The 19151-nt window shown below is 41.6% G+C and overlaps 1 protein-coding gene across 2 annotated transcripts; it reads right to left on the reverse strand.

Annotated features, from left to right (window-relative positions):
- Positions 1-63: 63 nt before the first annotated feature.
- LOC115120222 (E3 ubiquitin-protein ligase ARK2C-like) lies at positions 64-18837 on the reverse strand. 2 transcript variants are annotated; one of them, XM_065017333.1, is made up of 8 exons: positions 18699-18837; positions 7067-7364; positions 6775-6900; positions 6457-6589; positions 6130-6234; positions 5170-5262; positions 4297-4400; positions 64-4136 (listed from the first exon to the last, which is right to left on the reverse strand). In XM_065017333.1, exons 1-8 carry the CDS (start codon positions 18757-18759, stop codon positions 4019-4021), a joined length of 1038 nt encoding a protein of 345 aa, XP_064873405.1. In that variant the 5' UTR covers positions 18760-18837; the 3' UTR covers positions 64-4018. The 2 variants fall into 2 exon arrangements, with proteins under 2 accessions (XP_064873405.1, XP_029504997.1); XM_029649137.2 differs by having other exon boundaries at positions 5170-5265.
- Positions 18838-19151: the final 314 nt, after the last annotated feature.

Consider the following 19151-nt stretch of genomic DNA (forward strand, 5'->3'; position numbering starts at 1 on the left):
GGCCTTAATTTTAGGGACAAAAGGTAACTTCTACTCATTCCACAAACACCAGATTTATACACCTTCCATTTGATCCAATTTATTACAAAAAGAGCACATACAAAAAAGGATAATATACCAGCCTTGAAATAAAATGTAAATAAAAAAACAGAACAGTTTGGGTTTAGCGATGCAACTTTTAAAATCATTATTAGTAGTAGTAATAAATAAAGTACAAAATTCCACCAAATGTGAATCTAACATTTACACAATATGCTCATCCAGTTCATCAACACACTCATCATTAATGAGCTATTGCTTTAATATTAATGATAAATAGTTATATTCTCCGATAAAATCTCCTATATTGAAAAACATTGCGCAGTCACGGCTAAACAGCTGACCTTATACAAAGATGGCGGCAGCCCTATCACTGGCACTGAGATATTTTCTCTTTCCTTCAGTTTTTCAGATGCAAGCAGCAGCAAAATTAATTCTGTAATATTCTTTGTATATCTACAAATATTTTCACCATATACTTACATACCATTAAGAATATATTCAAACCTGAGAAAAACATGCATTTTTAGTAAGGTTGTGCTTTAAGAGATCCTCTGTCTGTTCTTGTTTTACATAGAGAGGATTGTGATAGGAAACATTGGATGGCTTCTGAGTGGAGGGAAGGATGGACGCTAAGACAAAATAATAAAGGAAAGGAAAAGAGGGAACGGAAAGGCAGGAAAAGAGGGAATAATAAGAATAATTAGTGTAGCGCAGATGAACACAGTGAAACATTTTCACAAAGATTTGTCAAATATTTCCTTAATTTGTATAATCGATAAAGTAAAATATTTCAAAGGTATTATTAGATTAGGTCAGGGTTAAACTAAAAAAGATGGAGAGAAATGTCCATTTCCGAGTACTCCTAAAATGCCGCTTTCTTTATTCTCATAAAGGTATCCACAGATCTATTTGGTTAGTGAAAGCAATACGACGCTGACCACACCACCTTAAAGTTCCCACACTCCACTTATGGAGGCTAAGGTCATATTTCCTTCACCTTGCAGGTTTGTCAGTGGTGACAATGAGAGAAGTGAGAGAGGAGGGAATAAGAAAGGAACGACAACATTATACAGCATTTGAACATAGCCTACAGTTCATCATGGTGCCCGTGTAATGCAGGAGTAAGACCTCCAGATAAATATGTACCTAGTTCAGGCATGATGGCTTTCGAGTAACTGAGCGTAGGAGTTTGTGTGGCTCGGTAACAAAAATAGCTTCAATCATAAGGAAATATCTCAACACTAGAAGCGAGGCACTTGTTGGGCTCAAAACTACAAGATATTTGGAAAAGAGGGAAGGAGAAATATCCCAACACAGAAAAGGAACATGCTTTTTTTTTAAAGAAAGGAGAGAGGGATGAGAGGCAGAGAACTGGAAATGACAAAGTATACAGTAATAATAACAATACATCTACGATCGTAACTGCTTTATGCCAGTGAGAGGGTTCCCATGTTAAAACTGAGTGCAAAACAAGACAAATTACAAACTTAAAAACATTTCACTCCATTGCAGTTTGTCCACTACATCACAGCATAGGGATCAGAGAAAATTGCATTGAATGGAATGTAACCAAGATATCCACAGCACCACTATCCACAGCACCACATGAGAAGAGCAGGCTCGACAGCTCAGCCCGGGACAGTAAACATAACACAGCCGGCTCGGGGAGAGAGATCAAACAGCAGGTCTTTTTAGTTTAGTTTCTTCAGGAAAAATACAACTGCATGCGAAGCATTCCCATTGAATTAAAACAATGCAAAAATGCAAAAAAGAGGTAATCGTTCCATTTTTTTTAAACCATTGTGTTATATCTAAATAAATAAATGATTCAATTGCAGAAAAAAACTATATAAAATTAAATACGTACACACGATATCTACAGTTAGTAATAAATAATGATTGTTAAATACTTAAGGCATCTCAACTGACAACACCCTGTGTAAACTATCGAAACTTCCCATAAAAAACTAGACTAAAGGAGGAGTCAGTATCAACACTGGCAGTGCACAGGACAGTTAGGGTCAGTCCCAATCCGTCACAACTCATCCTTCAGTCTACAGGGCATTTAGGGTCTGTCCTAATACTTCACATCGAGTCCTCAATGCATAGTACAGGACCTGTGCCAATCCTTAAAAACCTATGTAGTGTTCATGCACATTGACTCAGACATAACATAGCAACAAAACAAAAGGAAAGCACACACAATATCAACATTTATAGAGTTGTTTTTTTGACAACAAAAAGTGTTCTCTGACCGTTATTTTGGTCCTCATTTTGACCCCAGCCCAGTCCTGTCCATATGCACTGTGGGGAGGATACTGCCCCCATCACACAACATTCTACATTGTTGTTCTAGCAATACAGCATAGCAACCAGCATAGCAACCACGAGGGGAGATCTGACACATAAAAACAAGTTCAACACACAAGCTCCTCACTCGGTCCAAAACAGTGCGCGTTTATACCTAAATATACGGAAACCAACGCAAATGCAATAACAAAAAGAGGTTGTTGCTATATCTATCACATGTGCTTGTTCTTTAGGCAATAAGGTAAACAATAGGATTCGATTTTGTTTGCCACCAAAAAGGGACAGTATGAACACACGCTACAGGTCAGGGACAACCACTGACATCGTGCTCCCTTTTTCTTCATTTGTTTGTTTGTGTTGAGTTGATAATCACAGCTCAGATTAACTAAGTCATGCAGACAACACCCTCCTCTGCCCTCCATTTTTTTTTCTTTTAACGCTAACACGACAGCCCAAGCCAACATTGAAACATGCATTTCACTACACTGCTCAGCCTTAACACCTGCGACAGGAGTGGATGGCACAGAGTCGCTGTTTTCAGGGCAGCTAACACTTCTGCTTAACCAGAAGGCCCCACATCTCACTCAGTCACTGCAGTGCATGATGGGGGATAAGTCCTACTACATTTAAAAATAATAATAATTGTATTCCTTATTTGGCTTTGTATTCTACAAGCACTCCAATCAAATCACTGTTAAGCTAACTTCTACATTACCCTTAACACACACTTGAACCTGCACTTTAAGTTTGTCACTCACGCGCAAGCATTGGTTAAACATACACTGAAACCCACACACTGGGGCAGAACACACACATTGCGGCAGGTCAAGCAATACCATAACACATTTGGTTAAAAACACTCACTAACCTCTGTATTTACTCAAAAACACACGCCACCCCATGCATTGGGGCAGGCCGACATGACAGCAGTGAAATAGTTGTATTTTGTCCGAACACTGATGGCAGCATCAGTTCCAAGCAAATGTACAACTACTGTATTGCAAAAAGTAGAAGCTGGGTGAGATCTGAACACTCAGTCCCCCTCTTATAACAAAGTGAGGGGTCAAAATACCACTGTGTCTGATGCTGCTACTGTACTACCACAAATTATCTGTAGGCAAACATGGCGACAGGGCTTTTAAGTGGTTGATTAGCTTCCTGTTGTGGCAGAATAAGCAGTGTGTGTGTGTGTGTATGTGGCAGGCTGGCTGGCAAGTGGGGTTGTGTGCTTTTCACTCTGTACATTAATGTCATGGCTTTAAGAACATGCTACAAAGACACAGGAAACACACCTGCCTCCCCTAACTACAACACAACAGCAACGACACCCAACCACCAGCAAGCAACTAGTAAACCCTGTGTGCACATGTGTATATAGTATGTAATGTATGTGTGAGTGAGTGTTTGCATGTCTTTTTGCTGGGGATGTGCTTTTATTGAGAGAGAGAGAGAGAGAGAGAGAGTCAAGTCTCCGGTCTCTCGTGCAGTAAGTAATCCTGGATTGGCTCAGTAAAGCGTGAGTCAGAGAGGGCTATGATGTCACGTGACGACTGGAGACATTTGGCAAAGCACCCATGTTGGGAGAGGCAGGGCCGGGTGGAAGGGAGCAGGATCCACGCCAGGGTGATTGACAGCAGCCAGACCGTCAGGCTCCACCCCTGTGACATCAGCTGTCTGGGTGGAGCTGCGTCTCGATGTCCACGCGGCAGATTGGACACTTCCTGCTTGTCGCCAGCCACTGATCCACACAGCCCTGGTGGAAGAGGTGCATGCAGGGTAAACGCCTGGACAGGTGAGACGGGAGAGAAAAGGAAGAAGGTCAATCGTCTGGTCGTCAACTCACACACTGAAAGAGAAAATATACCGTATGCACATCACACTTGTTCAGTGGGTTCTGTGAATTCCATAGGCTCCAATAGGTTAAGTGTTGCAAATATTCATTACCTGACGTCCTCTGCCTCCTCCAGCATCGACAGGCAGATGGTACATTTCTCATCCACATCAGTCTCCTCGCCCTCCTCGCCAATCTTCATATCCAGAGGCTTCCTCTGTGGACCAATCAAATGACATATCCAGATTAGAATCAGACAGGGTCAAGAGTTTTTAAAGAGACCACTAAGGCTTCAGAAGTAAGCAACTTTGCTTTTTAAAACTTTGAGTTTGTATACAGTACCGGAGGTGATTTGGAATCATGCACTCATGCAGCAGTAGCACTGTGAGACTTGTAAGTCCTCAGACCTTGAAGATGTCCTCTCGGTCTAATGGTTAATATATTCAATTCCCACTGGTTACATTTACAATATACAGATAGCTGTAAAAATAAAAGGAAACGCCAACATAAAGTGTCTTAATAGAAAGTTGGGTCACACCAGCCACAACAGCTTCAATGCACCTTGGTATATATTCTATAAGTGTCTGGAACTCTATTGGGGGGATGCGACACCATTCGTCGATGAGAAATTCCATCAATTCCATCATGTTTTGTTGATGGTGGTGGAAAACACTGTCTCAGGTGCCGCTCCAGAATCTCCCATTAGTGTTGGGTTGAGATCGGATGACAGATGGCCATGGCATATGGTTTACTTTGTTTTCATGCTCATCAAACCATTCAGTGACCTGCCCAGCATTTTTATACAAGACCCTAAGCATGATGGAATGTTAATTGCTTAATTAACTCGGGAACCACACCTGTGTGGAAGTACCTGCTTTCAATATACTTTGTATCACTCATTTACTCAAGTGTTTCTGTTATTTTGGCAGTTGCCTGTAGCTCCACTCGTGTGTGTATACTTCTAACTCAGAGAGCTGCCTCCTCACCTTCTTGTATTTGTGTGGGAAGGTGAATCTCTCTATGGTGGTCTGAACCGCTCCCCTACTGACACTTCCCAACCTGTCTTCAAGCTGCAACAGCTCCTAGGGCACAGGAGAGCAAGGCTTTAGACAGATAACGTCACTTCACCTCTGCAAAAGCAACCGGTCAGCACTGGTATGACTAGGGTAACAGAATTAAATCATGCCATTAAAGCTTAACCATAAAAACAAGTATAGTATCCATGTGTAACACAAGCAATAGCATTAATATATACTGAACAAAAATATAAACACAACATGTAAAAGTGTTGGTCCCATGTTTCATGAGCTGAAATAAAAGATCCCACAAATGTTCCATATGGACAAAAAGCTCATTTCTCTCCAATTTTGTGCACAAATTTGTTTACAAACCTGTTAGTGAGCATTTCTCCCTCGCTAAGATAATCCAACCACCTGACAGGTGTGGCATATCAAACATCTGATTAAACAGCATGAACATTACACAGGAGCCCCTTGTGCTCTGGACAATAAAAGGCCACTCTAAAATGTGCAGTTTTGTCACACAACAATGCCACAGACGTCTCATGTTGAGGGAGCACGCAATTGTCATGCTGACTGCATGAATGTCCACCAGAGCTGATGGTAGATAATTGAACATTCATTTCTCTACCATAAGCTGCCTCGAATGTTGTTTTAGTGAATATGGCAGTAGGCCCAACTGGCCTCACATGACTGGGCAGTGGGCTTGGCTCCCAAGTGGGTGAGCCTATGCCGTGCCAGGCCCACCCATGGCTGCCCAGTCATGTGAAATCCATAGATTAGGGCCTAAATGAATTATTATTATTTAAATTGATTGATTTCCTTATATGAACTGTAACTCTGTAAAATCTTTGAAATTGTTGCATTTATATTTTTGTTCAGTACACTGTAGATATTGGTAAAATTGATATAGAAATGGACATTTACCTCATAGCTCTCTCGTACAGCGGAAGCGTGACGTGAGGGGTTGAGGCCCTGCAGAGCCAACAGGTGAAGCTGGGGGTACGGGTAGTTTCTAATCTCATGCACAACCTGTCAAACATAAAAAAGAAGACACTTCGGTCATCAACAGTTAACAGAACTCTGTTGGACAACACAGGACCAAGCACCGAATCATTGATGGACGAACAGACAAAGACATACATCACACAGAGAGTGTGAACAACACAGCAACTAAACAGTCAACATAGACAAGCAGAACAACAAAAGAACAAAGCAGAGACCAACCACAACAGCCAACAGTCATGAAAGTACCACTTGTGCAGACGAGGTGTTCCTGGGAAAGTGGTGCATTCTGGGGGATGCCGCCAGGTAATGCTGATAGTGCTGTGGAAGCTGCTGGAGCTGGTACTGTTGGTGAGAGAGGCCAGCGTCCACACTAAGGTCCCTACGAACAGACACAGAGGAGAGAGGACAAAAACCTATATTAATATCAACACAGAGTAAAATGATCACCCCTACAGGCAGGGGGAGAGACATAAACCAACACCACTAATGCCAGACAGATGGAAGGATGAAACAATGACTTATCGTCTCCAGGGCTCCCCGTTTATTTTTATTTTTTTGACTCACCAGTCTGTGCCCTCGGCCAGGTAGCGCGGCTGCTGGCTGATTGGCTGGGGGATATGGAGGGGAGGGGAGTAGTCGTACCCTGAGCGGAGTCTGTGAGGGTTCAGAGGAGCACGCTCCAGAGTTCGTCTGCACAGAGGAGGCATTTCCATACATTAGCATATGGAAATTGGAGGGGGTGTAGCGTTCTAGTGTCTGGCCAACTCAGTGCCTTAGAGGGGGTGAGTGAAAGAAACAGACAAAACATGCCTGTAAATGTGAGTCCAACAGAACATGCAAGTGTGTGTGGTAGTACCTGGAGTGTGGGAGGATCCTGCGGTGCTGCGCCTCTAGAAGCTGCTGCTGGATGAGGTATTGCTGGTGTAAGGCCTGAGGTAGGAACGGAGGCCCAGTAACGTCCTGGAACTGAGGGGGGGGCGGCAGGGGCGGTGGGTGGTGGGGGGCCGGGGGCTGGTGAGGGGCCAGGCCAGTCTGGGGGGGTTGGCTGGTGTGACCCAAGGGGAACTCGGCTGAGATGGGCGCCTGAGGGGCCCCTAGGTGGAAGTGTCGGCATGAGGTAGCATGGCTGTGCTGATGCCTGGTGAATTGTGCCCCTGCAGGAGATAAGTACACCCAATCAGGATTCAGAGGAAGTTGACCCCAACCAATGAAGACAGAGAAGACACTCTGCCATCAGACGATACGGAGACACCAATCATATCCACAGAGAGATCAACCAAATCAGCCAAGAGAACACACTCACCCAATCAGACAAGACACCAGAGAGAGTAGACAGAGTGATCATCACACCAAATCAGTCAGATAGTAGAGGGAGTCATCCGTCACACTCAAACGTTACACAGACCAACTACACAGACAGCTCTAACAGGCAGCACAATCACACAAGGTAAAATAACAAAATAGAATAGCAGAGAGCAATTACAGTCAGACAAAGAGACAGGCAGACAGATCATATTCAGACAGAAACCACAACCACACAGACAGACATCAAACAGTCAGAACAGAGACAGACATCAAAATCGGAAACGCAGTCAGAAACAGACACACAACAGAGATCACTCAGTCATGCAGATCAAATCACCCACCGCCATACAGATCACCGACACACCGTCATACAGATCACTCACACACCGTAATCATGTATAACTCTGTGTTGTTTGATTTTTGTCGCACTGCTTTGCTTTATCTTGGCCAGGTCGCAGTTGTAAATGAGAACTTGTTCTGGCCTACCTGGTTAAATAAAATAAATAAAAATACAGCTCACACACCGTCATACATATCAAACACACACAGCGAGAAAACAGAAAGCGACCTCACCCAGGAAGACAGAACACAAAAGAGATGAAAGACCATAGAGCGACCTCTAAGCTCCAGAGAGAGCCCAACTGTCCTGCTCATTTCCTGTCGTTCTACAGGGTCAGCTGGGAGCGAAGTGGTACACTGGGCACGATGACTGCCGTTTTGTTTTGTGGATTGAATCTCTGCTTCTGATAATATATGCTAGGTTAGATTTCAAGGTTTGATGCGGTCTTTGGTTTAAGTGGGTTTGTATAATGAATTATGAATAGGTACCCTGGTTTTAAATTGGACCTGAGCATAAGATAACAAACGTAAGATTCTCGTGCAGAGTTCCTGTGAATGGTGGCAGCACATAATGAACGTAAGATTCTCGTGCAGAGTTCCTGTGAATTGTGGCAGCACATATTTTAAAATATTCTTTAGCATGCTACTTATTAAGAGCCACCGTTGAACATCATATAAAATCTACCTGCCTCCATGTTAAAATAGTATATTTTATTGTCACAAACTGGATAGGTGCAGTGAAAGGCTTTGTTTTGCAGGGTCATCTATAGTAGTACAGCACCCCTGGAGCAAATGAGGGTTAAGTGTCTTGCTCAAGGGCACAGACAGATTTTTCACCTTGTCGGCTCAGGTATTCAAAACATTGACGCTTCATTTACTGGCCCAACTCTCTAACCGCTAGGCTTCCTGCTGAGCGATGTAACTGTTGCACTATCATTAGACCTACATGCACTAGTCCTACAGGCCTCTCATTATGGAGCCTGGCATTAAAGAATCAACTGCTAAAACCACCAGCCGTTTAAGGGATGTGGGGTGCAGTTCAATAATCTTAAGTGGTTTCCTCTCCTTGTCTCCTTTCCTTCATTTGCGCTGTAGTTGGTCATGTGGCCAGACGGAAGACACTCCTGAGAAAGGCAGATGACAGCACGCCTGAAGTTCGCAAAAAGGCACATGAAAGACAGATCACAAGGCAAAAGATTATGTGGTCTGTTGAGACAAAAGCCTAACTCTTTGGCCTGAATGCAAAGCACCATGTCTTAGGGCTGGGCGGTATACCGTAATTTACAATATACCGGTATTGATGTATGGACCGTTTTGGATTTTTACTTTTCCTTACAACTTTTTGAATGTATATATATTTTTTAAATGTGATATGCCGTGTGCAAATCAATTTCTATAGATTACTTCACTACTTGAGTTCTCTCTCAGCACTCTTTCTCCATGCCGCTTCCACACAGACCAAGCCCCGTCCCGTCACTTGAGGAGCACACTTGCGTTCAGACTGCATGGTCAATGCAGCACATGCGACAAGGATGCCGCTTCACTTAGCTTCTTAATTTAAATCCACTAGAGTTCTATATTTACACTATTAGTTTGTATTTCTTACATCTGCAAACAGCTAGTTTGTCTTTTCCTAGCAAGTTGGACCTAAATCTTTTTAGCCGCTAATGCTAAATCGCAAGTTACTACATTTATTAGCTCGCTAGCCAGCTGTGTCAGCGCAAACGTAATAAGCTATACAGCCTGATAATACCAGTGATGGTGTAGACCTAAATAAGCATGTAGTTTGTGCAACAGTATCTACTAAATTAAAGAGGAAAATACAAAGCATTAATGTTAGCAACATGAAGTAGCTAAGAGAAAAAACGTAGCCAAAGATTATAGGATCCCCTAGGAAACAAACACTTTGGTTCCTACCCTATGACAATAACTCCTCCCTGGCATTTTAATTAGTTGGCATGTCAAACACTGTATTCAAAATACACACTATTAAATTCTAACTATAGAATATTCATTATATTTCTATGATTCTAAAAGTTCGCCCAAGTGTTGTGCTCTAAATCGCAAGTCAAATCACAATTGCAACATCGTGCAGCCCTACGTGGCAGTGTGGAAATGATCTCAAATGATTGCAGGGAATTCAGAAATGTATGAAAATGCTGATTTTTTTTTTAGGTTTAAGTTTAATTGAACAGTATAAAACAAATCAGAATAGAGAAAAACCTATTGAAATCACTTACAATGTATGTGTTGCCAACCTAGGGTCACGCACCACTCATAAAGCAAAAGGTAAATGAATAAACATTTCAAATTGTCAATATTATTTAAAAAAAATTACAATACAGTGATATGATATTTTGGTCATGTCGCCCAGCCCTACTATGGAAAAAACCAAGCACAGCTCTTCACCCTTCTAACACTAAGATGCACTATTGTAAAGTGGCTGTTCCACTGGATGTCTTAAGGTGAACGCACCAATTTGTAAGTCGCTCTGGATAAGAGCGTCTGCTAAATGACTTAAATGTAAATGTAAATGTAACACCATCCCTACTGTGAAGCATGGTGATGGCAGCATCATGCTATGGGGATGCTTTTCAGTGGCAGGGACTGGGAGACTAGTAAAGTTAGAGGGAACAATGAATGGAGCCAAATCTGCTGAGTTCTGTTATCAGAAGGCAAACAGACTGGGGGCGAAGATTTACGTTCCAACAGGACAATGAATTCAAGCATACAGTCAAAGCAACGCTGTAATGGATTCAGAACAAGAACGTGAAAGTCCTTGAGTGGCCCAGGAAAATCCCAGACTTGAATCCTATTGAAAATCTGTGGAAAGACTTGAAGATTGCTGTTCACTACCACACCCCATCTAACTTTACAGAGATTGAGAAATTCTGCTAGGAAGAAATGGGAGAAAATCCCCAAATCCAGATGTGTAAAGCTGATAGACATACCCAAGACGACTCAAAGCTGTAACCGCCACCCAAGGTGCTTCTACAAAGTATTGACTCAGGGGTGTGAATAGTTTGTAAAAAATGTTTCTGCATTTAATTTTCAATAAATTTGCTAACATTTTTCAAAAACATGTTTTCACTTTGTCATTATGGTGTATTGTGTGTAGATGGGTGGGAAGAAAAATCTATTTAATCAATTTAGAATTCAGGCTGTAACAAAAGATGGAATAAGTCAAGGTGTATGAACTTTCTAAAGGCACTGTATATTCCTCATGTACCAACCCTGGGTTAGGGCTGCCTCTCGGTCTATGGAAGGAGGAGTAGTGAGTGAAGCTCTGGCCAACCTGCTGAATCAGCATGGTGCTGGGTCGCAGCCAAACAATCAATATCCATTACGCCCAGAGGAGGGAAGTGTGGGGAGGGGGAGGCACTGCAGCTGCTCCTTTAACTCCAGTTATAGTCTACCAGCTGTCTGCGCGGGGGGACAGACACCAAGGTCTGGGGGGGCTGGGATGGCTCTCATCTTTAAGACATGCAGGCAGGCCTCATGTGAAAAGCACAACCCCACAGACTGTGACTATGAATGGCCAGGCTCCATGTATAGACATCTTTAGTGCCATCCTAGTTAAAGTAAACTGTGTTTTTTTTACTGTATCACTGTGATAAAATGCTACTACTAAAATCCATAATGATAAGTGGCTTGTAAAACAGCTATGCAATGTTGTTCTAATTTGATGCAGACAAGAGCGTAATCATCATCTTTACTGTTTGGAAGGGAATTTCCAGTAACACTGCCTTTGTAATGTTTAAAAAAAATATTTAAAAAAATATTAGGTAACCTTTATTTAACTAGGCAAGTCAGTTAAGAACAAATTCTTATTTACAATGACGGCTACCGGGGTACAGTGGGTTGACTGCCTTGTTCAGGGGCAGAACGACAGATTTTTATGTCAGCTCAGGGATTCGATCCAGCAACCTTTTGGTTACTGGCCCACCACTAACCACTAGGCTACCTGCATTACATGTCTACGTAATGATTACGATAAGTAGAGGTTCTAAACGCTCTATGGGTTCATTTTTAGCTGATGATTAGATATTTTGTAAGAAATTACACTTATTTAAATACATTTCTTTGATACAGTGGTTATTCAATTACAATTCGGAGGGTAATTCAGATCAACTCTAAATTTGGTCATCATTCCTTTTTTCCCCTTTGTACATCATAGCCTAAGTAATTCAAAGCAGTGCGACTGTTCAAGTCACAAACCCGAGGAGACAGATTCTGCTTGGTTATTCTTTTGCTACAGTAAATATTGCCTTGAGACATAAGAACCCTAGTGGACCTCAGATCCATAAGAGGAGAAATTGTGTTTGCTGGCTGAGGAAGTAGAGCAGAAAAAAAAAAAAATGGCTTCTGGTTTTGGTGGACCACAGGATGCCGTTTCACTCAGTTCTGTCGCAATGTTTTACATCACTGTTGTGCAAAGATACAGGGACCCCAATAACAAATGGGTTAAACAGACCCTACTAACAAAGAAGAATCAATCATATATTTTTTCCCCCATTCATATTGGCAGTTAACCCACTGTTCCTCGGAAGGCCATCATTGTAAATAAAATAAAAATTCTTAACTGACTTACCTAGTTAAATAAAATACAAATATTAACAAGGTGGAAACTATCAGTGCTATGATGATTATAATCATAAATGGACCATAGAAGGACTATAAAATAGCATATCAAATAGGCCTTATTTGGCACACATTGCACCTCTCACAGCATCTGCAGCATAGTCTCTCTCTGCACATAACTCTCTCAGCGCTGAGCTCGGGCTGTAAAATCTCCTGACTGGTGCATATCTGAGCTATCAGCCCCTCCAGAGAAGCATGTGCACACATACAGCCAGCCCCTCCCCACAGTGCGGCATGTCTCCCCCGTTTGACTGACAGGCATGTAGCCCTGCCCACCCATGACTGCAGCAGTCTGACCCGGCTGTCTCTGCAGTTTTATAATCACTGCTACTATTCTCCCCAACATAATCCTCATCTACACTACACACCCCATTCCATCGGTAGCATGAGCATCCCATTACTTTACAATGCACGAATAGGGGAGGGGACGAGGTAATGTGTAGGCTAAGCAGTGCAGTAGCTATCAACCAATCCTGAAGGATTTAGTATGGTCGGCCTATCCGGCAGTATGAAATTGGTTTGAGGGGGTAGCTAAGAAAAAACCTTATGCATATAAATAACCCAAAAGATTCATAAGTCATTATGGATAGGTGTCCCGTGCTTAATATAGTAAAATAAGGCACTCGTATTAATGGTATGTGTACCATTTCATTCCATGATTAGAACGCAAATGTAAAACGAAACATAAAGCAGCTGCTTGCATGGAACACTACAGCAGTGTTGAATAATGTATGCCATTGACTGCCTAATATGACCTTGTAAGTATTTGAAGAATAAGGCGCTGACAATAGCCTTTACCTGCGTGCTCTAGGTAGGAAGGCTATGAACCTTAGCCAGACCTCCTAGTACAAGCAACTGTCATAGAAAGTCTCTCCTCACAAGAACATGAGATAGCTAGTTGGGACTACACAACTATCTTAAGATGAATGCACTAATTGTAAGCTGCTCTGGATAAGATCATCAGCTAAGTGACTAAAATGTAAATGTAATGAAGGCAGTCTTGAGTATGCATGCTCTGTACAATAAATGGAGTCTTATTGAATTGGTCATGTGAAGACCAAATTGAACACAATCTAGCATACTTTTCTATTATCAATAAACAAATAGGCCTAGCCCACAAACTTTCTCCCCGTACAAATGTTTTGCCATATTCTAAATCACACTTATTTAGGCTAATTACATTAATGTGTTAAAGTGATACACCCACAAAGAAGTCTGCCGAAGACATAGCAGAGAGGTACCAACGACACTCACTAAGGTGTAATGCTGGTCACAGACTTAATCTACCTTAGTAGGGTTTATGCAATGTATTTTACTGTAAATTGTATTGATATGTTCAAATCCACTAGGAATACAGTTTGATTCAAAATACAGGCAGAGAAAGTTGTTTTGCTAATTGAGTTCTGTTTGCTGCTGATTGATCTAGGGCTCTGGATAAGAGCGTCTGCTAAATGACTTAAATGTAAAAATGTAAACAGCTAGGTGCCATTCCATAATGAATGAAAGGAGAATATGCATCTAAGTGCAAACAGTGGGGCAAAAAAAGTATTTAGTCAGCCACCAATTGTGCAAGTTCTCCCACTTAAAAAAGATGAGGCCTGTAATTTTCATCATAGGTACACTTCAACTATGACAGACAAAATGAAAAAAAAAAAAAAATTCCAGAAAAATCACATTGTAGGATTTTAAATGAATTTATTTGCAAATTATGGTGGAAAATAAGTATTTGGTCACCTACAAACAAGCAAGACTTCTGGCTCTCACAGACCTGTAACTTTCTTTAAGAGGCTCCTCTGTCCTCCACTCGTTACCTGTATTAATGGAACCTGTTTGAACTTGTTATCAGTATAAAAGACACCTGTCCACAACCTCAAACAGTCTCACTCCAAACTCCACTATGGCCAAGACCAAAGAGCTGTCAAAAGACACCAGAAACAAAATTGTAGACCTGCACCAGGCTGGGAATACAGAATCTGCAATAGGTAAGTAGCTTGGTTTGAAGAAATCAACTGTGGGAGCAATTATTAAGAAATGGAAGACATAGAAGACCACTGATAATCTCCCTCGATCTGGGGCTCCACGCAAGATCTCACCCTGTGGGGTCAAAATGATCACAAGAACAGTGAGCAAAAATCCCAGAACCACACGGGGGGACCTAATGAATGACCTGCAGAGAGCTGGGACCAAAGTAACAAAGCCTACCATCAGTAACACATTACGCCGCCAGGGACTCAAATCCTGCAGTGCCAGACGTGTCCCCCTGCTTAAGCCAGTACATGTCCAGGCCCGTCTGAAGTTTGCTAGAGAGCATTTGGCTGATCCAGAAGAAGATTGGGAGAATGTCATATGGTCAGATGAAACCAAAATATAACTTTTTGGTAAAAACTCAACTCGTCGTGTTTGGAGGACAAAGAATGCTGAGTTGCATCCAAAGAACACCATACCTACTGTGAAGCATGGGGGTGGAAACATCATGGGGGTGGAAACATAATGCTTTGGGCTGCAAAGGGACCAGGACGACTGAATGGGGCCATGTATCGTGAGATTTTGAGTGAAAACCTCCTTCCATCAGCAAGGGCATTGAAGATGAAACGTGGCTGGGTCTTTCAGCAATGACAATGATCCCAAACACACCGCCCGAGTAACAAAAAAGTAACAGAGGAGATCTGCATGGAGGAATGGGCCAAAATACCAGCAACAGTGTGTGAAAACCTTGTGAAGACTTACAGAAAACGTTTGACCTCTGTCATTGCCAACAATAACAAAGTATTGAGATAAACTTTTGTTATTGACCAAATACTTATTTTCCACCATAATTTGCATCTGGATTTTTTTTTCTCATTTTGTCTGTCATAGTTGAAGTGTACCTATGATGAAAATTACAGGCCTCTCATCTTTTTTAAGTGGGAGAACTTGCACAATTGGTGGCTGACTAAATACTTTTTTGCCCCACTGTATATGTCAAGGTAAAGAAGTGGCGAAGTATTGCTGTCAATATAAACCTTTTACTTGCTAGTTTTGAGATATAGGCTAGCCTATAAGTTTATTGTTTTATATGTAACATTCAAATGCCCTGTGTTTACCCACTCTGTATAGCTATTGAATGGCTGGTGCCACTTCTGTCAAGACACTTCAAGAACAACATAGTAAACAGAACCGGCATAGCATTTATATCAGTGTTTAATGTTGTGTGTTGTGTCAAGGGACTTCAAGGTGCGCATTCAGCCTCACAACAAAACCCCAAATCTCCCATCCTGGTCAGTATCTGAAGGACGCCAATTCAAGACTAATATTTCACAAAAAACGTAAAGCCAAATTCGGCAGTTGCGTGTGACACTGTGCATAATACGGAATAATACTTTCGTAACCCGACAGCGACAATGTTAACTTTACTAAAACCGAGACAGGCGGAAAGGATGAAAAGAGGAGCAAGTTTTGGTCACTAATACTATAGTATAGAAGCAATGTTGACAAGAGACCGTTAAATACAGATGGAATGTGTATTGATTGGGGGGGGGGGGGGGGGGGTTGACTGTATGGTTCCTACATTAATCACTGCCTCCCATGTCTCTGTCAAAATTAATTTTCACAGCAGGACAAGAGATTTGGCTGTCCCTAATCCTATGATTGGGACTCGGGAGAGAGAAGCACCTTAAAGTGCCTCTGCAAAGAGAGATGAGAGCACTGAGAGGTAGAGGGGGACTGCCTCAGTGACAGCACGGTGGGGTGGAAACACACATGGAAATCAGCAAAAAGCACACTGAAGGTTAGGAAAAATACTAGAAGTCTTTATTGGAAAATATTAGTATGTGTGGCACTGTGTGATAATAGTAATAATGCAACTACATGCAAATAATGACCAAAGGCCTGACCATGCTCTGTAGGATTAACAGAACAGAAGCAGCATCCAATGAGTAGATGTGTATGCTACAGCACATTTTAGTACAGCAGGGACATCTCTACACAAAGATTACATAGTAATCTGCTGTTCAATGTGAAAACATAAACAGAATTTTAAAAATGATCATGCATTAGGTTCTAATACAAGAACATAAGGTAGAGAGAAAGCACAACCAAAGAATAAAGACACTTTGATTCTAAAAGGAGTTCTACAGCAGTGCGTGATATACACATCCCTGTAAAATGGATAGCATTATGTGGAAGTGTGTAAGACACTGGGGAGTTTGGCATGATAGTGGATCACAAAACAAATTTTAAATGGCGAGTTGAGTTAAGACTCGCAGTGACAAACTAAATGGGTTAATTAAATTAGAAGAAACAATGGCTCGTACACATGGTTAGGATTACGACTGGCCGTTTAGCCACTAGAACAGGTGCAATGGACCATCAAAGGTGGCAATTTCAGATCGTTTGAGAAATAAAGACACGCAAATTAGAATGCAGATATATTGCAGCCAGTTACTATCCAATTGGTTTAAATGTGATTAGGATGATAGCATTTGGGAAGGGGAATGAATGTGATTTATGTTTCAAACAGGCCATCAGATATGGAAGTGGTACAATGCACCTTTGATTGAAGGGGGATGACTGGAGACAGCAATCCACAAGTTCTATCAAGCCTGGCTATAATCGAATCGGGGGCCAAGGGGTCAAAATGTATCCACTTTACAGAAATTTACAGCAGAATGTAGTCTATCCACACTGAATGGGAAAATCACAACGACATTTTATAGTAATAGGCCTAATGCTACAATGGATTATGTACTAAAGAGCAACATGACAGTTTAAATAAAGACAAACTGTTTTCTAGAGAAGGTGTTATTCTTTAGTCTGTTACACAGAAGGATACGGTATGAGTGGGAGAACTCGGGTTTTAATGCCAATGTCGTCTTCAGATGGAAAGAGGAAATGAGGAAGGGGTTCACAATACAGCTAGATGCAGAGAACAGGCAGAGGCTACGGCAGACAGCAGCAGATGATCGTTAGCTACACAATGAAGGGGACAAAGGTCTGAGAAATGCGGAATGTAGCGCCAGCCTCGATACTATGGAACAGGAAAAAAGAACACAAATAAAAGCACAATGAAATCATTGGTGCTACTGCATGTATTTTAAAATGCACGTTCATATTAGTATACTTATATAATCAGCACATATAGCCTTTTGCTGCATATGGAGGATGTTATTTTGATCAATTTGGGTAGTATGGTGTTTGCAATCGAGCAAAACAAAAGGCGGTCAGTTGTGCTCATGTTTTCCTTTGAACATATTGCTAGATAGTCTCAAAATAGAGATGGGGTTTGGTTTCGGGTTTGAGACAAGAAAAACAAATTTCCAAACCTACGGGATAGTGTTCTTGACCGTACTATATGTTCCTAATAAGAAAACGCAAAACGCGTCGTAGGCTGCATCACATTTTAACCCACCTGACCAGCTCCTATTGCCACGTTCAATTAGTAATTTTAGGGCGTTCATCGCATAATAAAAAATGTATACAAATATAAATGATGGATTTAGCCGATATAAAAAAAGAAAGTACAACCTCAACCAATAACACATCTAGCTACACAACAGATTCGCTGAAGGCAACAACTAACCCACCCCACACACCATGTTGTCAAGACTCGAGACTCGCCAACACCAAAATGGATAAACAATTGATGTCACTGATGTCATGTTCGCTAACCAGCTGTTTGGTCAGATTAAAAACAAACAGTTGTTACGGTATTAGTAGAGGGTGAAAAATATAATTAACCGTTAGTGGGACAAACGAAGCCACTAGCTAGTTAGCTAACGTTACATCCAAAATGACGGTATTCTACGGACTACGCGCGCGTCTATAACCAAAATATTAGCCTGTCCAGATAAACTAGCTAGCTGTCTTGTTCAGCTAGTTACCATTTTGTTTAGTTGCCTTGAGAGGATAACGTTTGACAATAATACGTGCAAGGTAGAACGGATGACAAAACATTAACGTAACTAATTCGTTATAGCTGTATTAACTACATAGCTAACTATTTTGCATATGTCGTTTGACATGGTTCGATTACAACCTTCACTGCAAACCTGGATTTTATTCGCTCGAGCGCAGCTGACTGGCTGTCTGGTTAGCTCAGCAGCTAGCTTTCTGGACAGCTAGCATTATTACCTTGGCCATTGCAGATGACAGCTAGTTAGCTTTAATATTTACATATATAGAAACGAGAAGAGACAAAAATGGATAAAATAAAGAAATAACTTTACCTCTATTTCTTACAGAGCCAAATACGGGAAGAACCAAATATCCGACATGTACTAACACCATCCTGGCTCCCTTTGTTGTATCACTAGCCTGTGAGACAGATGGTCCATGGAAATGGTCCCTTCCAATCCCTGCACATTCAAATGGGACAGCCTTCTCAGCTGCATCTCAGACAAAGACCGAATGAACCAATCAATGAACACCTCTGTTCGGAAGCCTTTTCATGTGGCACCCGGGACAGCCAATCAGATTAGCGACCAGTCTTTCGCAAATAAACGTAACGTTTTATCGACGCCCAGTCTAGTCTATCAAGCTCAGATCCAGTGTTGAATGTCATTGCATTTATTTCATACCAATACACCTTACTGTCAAAAATGTACCGATTTTGCAATGTTCCTATACCCCAGGACTTGTTTGTTGTAGGTATATTGTAAGCAAGGCTATGACAGAATGAT

The sequence above is a fragment of the Oncorhynchus nerka genome, linkage group LG4, assembly GCF_034236695.1.
Source record: "Oncorhynchus nerka isolate Pitt River linkage group LG4, Oner_Uvic_2.0, whole genome shotgun sequence".
NCBI classification, from domain to species: domain Eukaryota; kingdom Metazoa; phylum Chordata; class Actinopteri; order Salmoniformes; family Salmonidae; genus Oncorhynchus; species Oncorhynchus nerka.

What these genes read in the sequence shown, in the direction of transcription:
- LOC115120222 (XM_029649137.2), bottom strand. Translation starts at nt 18,759, where the DNA reads ATGGTGTTAGTACATGTCGGATATTTGGTTCTTCCCGTATTTGGCTCT. An exon ending in CTGTACGAGAGAGCTATGAG is followed by an intron (nt 5,266 to 6,129) that starts GTAAATGTCCAT and finishes CCTGTGCCCTAG; the next exon opens with GAGCTGTTGCAGCTTGAAGA. An exon ending in TCCCACACAAATACAAGAAG is followed by an intron (nt 4,401 to 5,169) that starts GTGAGGAGGCAG and finishes ATTGGTCCACAG; the next exon opens with AGGAAGCCTCTGGATATGAA.